This window comes from Mus pahari, chromosome 5 (genome assembly GCF_900095145.1).
Source record: "Mus pahari chromosome 5, PAHARI_EIJ_v1.1, whole genome shotgun sequence".
NCBI classification, from domain to species: domain Eukaryota; kingdom Metazoa; phylum Chordata; class Mammalia; order Rodentia; family Muridae; genus Mus; species Mus pahari.
In genome coordinates, this window is record NC_034594.1 from 42,839,274 (window position 1) to 42,844,331 (window position 5,058).

The following is a 5,058-nucleotide window of genomic DNA, read 5'->3' on the forward strand; positions in this document are numbered from 1 at the left end:
GAAGTTTTCTTCTATAATTTTGTTGAAGACATTTGCTGGCCCTTTACGTTGAAAATCTTCATTCTCATCTATACCTATTATCCTCAGATTTGGTGTTATTGTGTCCTGAATTTCCTGGATATTTTGGGCTAGGATCTTTTTGCATTTTACATTTTCTTTGATTGCTGTGTCCTTGTTGTCTATGGAATCTTCTGCACCTGAGATTATCTCTTCCATTTCTTGTATTCTGTTGCTGATGCTATGGTTCCTGATTTCTTTCCTAGGATTTCTATCTCCAGAGTTGTCTCCCTTTGGGTTTTCTTCAATGTTTCTACTTCCATTTTTAGATGTTGGATGGTTTTGTTCAATTCCATCACCTGTTTGCTTGTGTTTTCCTGTAATTCCTTGAGGGATTTTTGTGCTTCCTCTTTAAGGGCTTCTAACTGTTTAGCAGTGTTCTCCTGTATTTCTTTAAGTGAGTTATTAATGCCCTTCTTAAAATCCTCTACCAGCATCATGAGATATGATTTTAAATCCGAGTCTTNCTTTTCGGGTGTGTTGGGGTATCCAGGACTCACTGTGGTGGGCGTACTGGGTTCTGATGATGCCGAGTAGTCTTTGTTTCTGTTAGTAAGATTCTTTCATTTGCCTTTTGCCATCTGGTAAACTCTGGTGTTTGATGTTCTGGCTGTCTCTGGCTGGAGCTTGATCCTCCTGTGATTCTTTAGCCTCTGCCATCACTCCTGGGAGTCCAACTCTCTCCTGAGTCCCAGTGGTCAGAGCACTCTCTGCGGTCAAGCTCTCCTTTTTCAGGGAAGGTGCACAGAAGTCTGGAGCTCAGATCTACCTCCTGTGTCCTGGGGTCAGAGCTCTTCCTGGAGGCCGACTCTCCTCTGGCGGGAAAGATGCACAGAGGTCTGGGTCTGAGCTCTGCCTCCTGGCTGAGGATGAAGGCTCTAAGGGACCCTGTCCAAGAAGCTCCATTGCTTCTGCCACCCACGTGCTCTCCTTCATAGACTGGTCTCAGTGATCCCAAGATTCTGGGTGTGCTAGGGCCCTGTTGACCCTGTTGCTGCTAGCATAAGACCCTCTGGGTTTTTTAGAACAGATGTTGCGTTCCACTCACCAGTGATCTCAAGATCCTGGGTGTGTTAGGGTGCCTGCAGCATGGAGAGTCCTCTGGGGACCTTGGGACCGTCTGTCAAGATCCCGCCCAAAATACATTTAAAGCTTTTTTTGGGGAGAGACTATTGACACTTCGTTTCCTGTCATAATTTTTTTTCTTCTGTTTTTCTCTTTGTGTGTTGTCCTTTGTAAGTTGATGTAGCTTTCTTTCCCTCCTTTATGCATCTCCAGTAGATATTTTACTTGTGGTTCCGGTAAGTCTGTTGTGGTAGTTGGTTTAGTCTCATAACTCTAGGATAACTGGATAACTTTATTTTCCTCCACTCTTAGTTATTGATTTTATAGTTTCTATCTTTAAGATTATATAGTTATTAACTTCTAAATAACTAGTACAGTTTTCTTTTATCCTTTGTACTGAAACTAACAGTGGTTCACACAGTGCTCTAACTGCTTTCTCCAGTCTGCTCATTGCATCCTGCAGTGCTTCAGTTCTCTTGACCTCGAAGGCCTTCTTGTTGTTCTGGCCACTGAGACCAGTTTGATCTCAGACATTGGCCTGCACAGTCCTATCATTCCTGACAGGCTTGCTTGCCTTGTTGTCCGTATCCCTGCTCCGTGCCTTCGTCCTGCTGTCTTACTGCCACAGTCTGTGCTGTCAGGGGTCCTTTCAGAGGAGCTTCCCTTTTCTAGTACCCTTCAAATTCTCCCCCAAACTCCTCTCTCCCTTTTTCCCTTTTCATAGTACCCCGTGTGTATTTCGTTCTTTTTTTCCTGTGTTATGCTTGTGATAACATATGCCCTGAAAGCCATACTTAACCTGGATTCAGAGGAAGTCTGCCATTCATTAGCAGTGTCAGCTTCCCAAAGTGTTATCCTCCCACTCCATCTGCGCTTAGCCACTGGGTTATACCACACAACAGTAGCTGTGACTGGTAGGGTTAGGCTCGTAAGTCATTACCAAGAATTTTGATAGCTAGGAATGTTTAATTGCTTATAAAACTGTAGTGCCAGTCTAGGCCTTGTAGAAACTGTGACGAGTGAAAGGCTCTGGTGCCTGACCACTTAGGTTCTAAACCCATCTCTATTTCCTGCCCATCCACTGTAATTAGTTCATGGATGAGTTACTCAACTTCTGAGCCTGTTCACTCATCTTTATTTATGAGAATAATAATACTGCTACCCCATAGAGTTTTAATAGGAATGAAATGACTGAAAGCCTATAAAACATTTTTTATGCAGTACATCTGCAGGAGTCATTTATTGGATATGTACACTTACTATGGTGTCTAGCCACTAGGTATGGATGCTTATTTGCAAATCTGGTTCTTTCATCTCATTTCTTTGCATTCCTTGAAGACCTTAGGTCTATAGCATGGAGTCAGCTCTTCTGTGACCTTGTCTTATAGGTTGATTTGAAATCTGGCTTTTCTTTGTTCCCCACAAGGTTCCTAGAAGCTCTGGCGAATGCTCTGACTGGCTGTCTTCACCACATTTCTTCTGAAAGCCTGTTGAATGCTGTGCATTCATTTTGCATGATGAATTATTTCCCCCTGGCCCCTATTAACCAGCTTATCAAAGAGAATATCATCAACGAGCTGCTGACTTCAGGTAGGTAGTCACCTTGTCACTCTGAGTGGGTTCTTTACAGCAGCATTAGTTCAGGCATACAGAGCAGATGCTGCTGAGTACAGTTGGCAATGGTGAAGTCAAAAGTCAGTGTTTCAAGCTACAAACCCACAGAGCTGCCTTTAGTGAGATCCCTACTTCAGGGGGAAGGAATATAGTCTGCACCATTGCTATTCTTTTAGCCAGCACTGTATACCCAGTCTTCACAGTCTCCACATATTCAAAGCTCAGGGTTCCTGAGTAGATGCTTGCATTCCTTAAGTATACTATTAAAGCCAACCCAAGTCACCTAGAAACAGTCAGTCCTGCTCTATGATGAGGAGCTAGCCTGTTAGATCTAATGACCAGGTGAGTACCAAATTAGTCTATTTATTTATTGAAACCAAATCAATCATTGACTTTTTTTGTTTTTTGTTTTTTTGTTGTTTGTTTGTTTTTTGAGATCATGTCTGTGTAGCCCAGACTGGTCTGCAAATCGCAGATGTTCACCTGCCTGTGCAGGTGGAATTCCCAAGTGTTGGATTAAAGATGTGTGTTACCATGCCCTGCAATCACTGACTTTAAATGAAGAAAAACAGTATTTGGGTAGCTGTCCAAAATTTAATAATGTGTTTTAGAATAAAGAAGCTATAATTCATTCTATAAATGATGTGATAAAGTTCTGAAATTGATTTGTGATGAGTCAACACCATATATTGATTTTTGAAACAGTTTGTGGTTGAAGAATAGACTTAGAGACCTGGATTCTAGTCCCAAATTCTTGAACAGTTTCCCTCCTATAAAATGAGAAGTTTAGGCCAAGTCAGTTCTAAAGATAGCTTAATCTCTGAAACATTGGCAAATACAGGTCAGTGAACTAGACAATGAAGACCAAGGAGTCATTGAGAGAGTCCTAGGAGTAAAGAAGAGACGCCACCTCCCTCCCTCTCCTCAGGGCTCACAGAGCTGTCCATAGAGGAGGCAGAAAGACTCCAGAAATGATGGATGATTCCAAGGAAACAGTGCCTTCCAGACACAGTAGAACTGACACATGTATACGACTCTAGAAGACTATGTTAGCACACACAGGGTGTGCACGGGTGCAAGCCAAATGGGGTCCCAGCACTGCGGGGAAGAGAACACAAGTCTCCCTCCTTAACCAAGAAGCTGTGTGCAATTGATAACCACTTGCAAAGTAAAAATTAGTTTTCTCTGATGCAGTCTCAGTGGGCATACAAACCACACTTGAGGGTAGATTCCATGCCTAGCAGTAGATGGCCAACACAAATGAACGCAGTAGCAACTCTGTAGACATTTGTCTTATATTGGTCTGTCTGTTTTTTTGTTGTTGTTGTTGCTTTTTGTCTTTTTTGTTTTTTTTTTGTCTTTTTTTGTTTTTTTGTCTTGCTAGTCTTTTGGTTGTATATTATAGTTTCTGATTTTGTGTTTTTATGCATGTGTATATGTGTGTGTGTGTGTGTGCGCGCGCACGTGCATACATGTTTCCTGTATTCCTTTTCTTTTTTAAAATTCTGGATTGTGTCTTTTTTGTTTGCCTGTTTGTTGTCTAGAGCAAGAGAAAGAAAGGATATGGAGTTGGGTGGGTAGGGAGATCTGGGAGGCGTTGGGGGAGAGGAAACCGTAATCAGAATGTATTATATGAAAAGTACTTTTAATAAAATAATAGAATGAAGTAGAGAGGCGAAGGGAGTCAAGGTAATGGGGTGAATATAATAAAAATTCTTCACATGTATGCATGCAATTTAACCCACCATTATGTACAGTGAACTAATGTGCATTAAGTAAAGAAGATTTTGAGAGGTGATTAGACACAAAGATACATTAGTATTTTAAAATATGGCATTAATGTTTTAATCATGTGCTTGGCTTTGTATTTTTAGGTGACACAGAGAAGAATATTCATAAGCTTCATGTTTTGAATACTTGTCTAAAACTTGATGAAAGTCCTTACAAATCTATACACATACCGCTGCCACAGCTGCCACTGTCAGCATCACAGCCAGATGAGAAGCTTACAGAGGTCCTCACCAGGCTTCTGGAAGGGGAAGGATGCTTCTCGAGAAATGTGCAGTTGCCACATAATTATCACATTGGTATGGGCGTCCCTTTAGTTTGTTTTATTTTTAAAATGTATTTTGTTTGTTCTAACAAAGGATTAGGCAATTATATTCAAGCATGAGTACTACGTTTATATCATTTCTACCCTCTCGTTGACAAGCATGAATACACGTTGATATCATTTCTACCCCTCTCGTTGACAAGCATGAGTACACGTTTATATCATTTCTACCCTCTCGTTGACAAGCATGAGTACACGTTTATATCATT

At 41.3% G+C, this 5,058-nt stretch overlaps 1 protein-coding gene across 1 annotated transcript in view; it reads left to right on the forward strand.

The window, feature by feature from the left end:
- Fastkd2 (FAST kinase domains 2) overlaps positions 1 to 5,058 on the forward strand; it is a 25,518-nt gene that overhangs the window by 16,376 nt on the left and 4,084 nt on the right. Inside the window, exons 8-9 of the mRNA XM_021198307.2 lie at positions 2,549 to 2,712; positions 4,611 to 4,823. Of these exons, the coding sequence (XP_021053966.1) occupies positions 2,549 to 2,712; positions 4,611 to 4,823 (377 nt within the window). The remainder of the gene's footprint in view (positions 1 to 2,548; positions 2,713 to 4,610; positions 4,824 to 5,058) is intronic.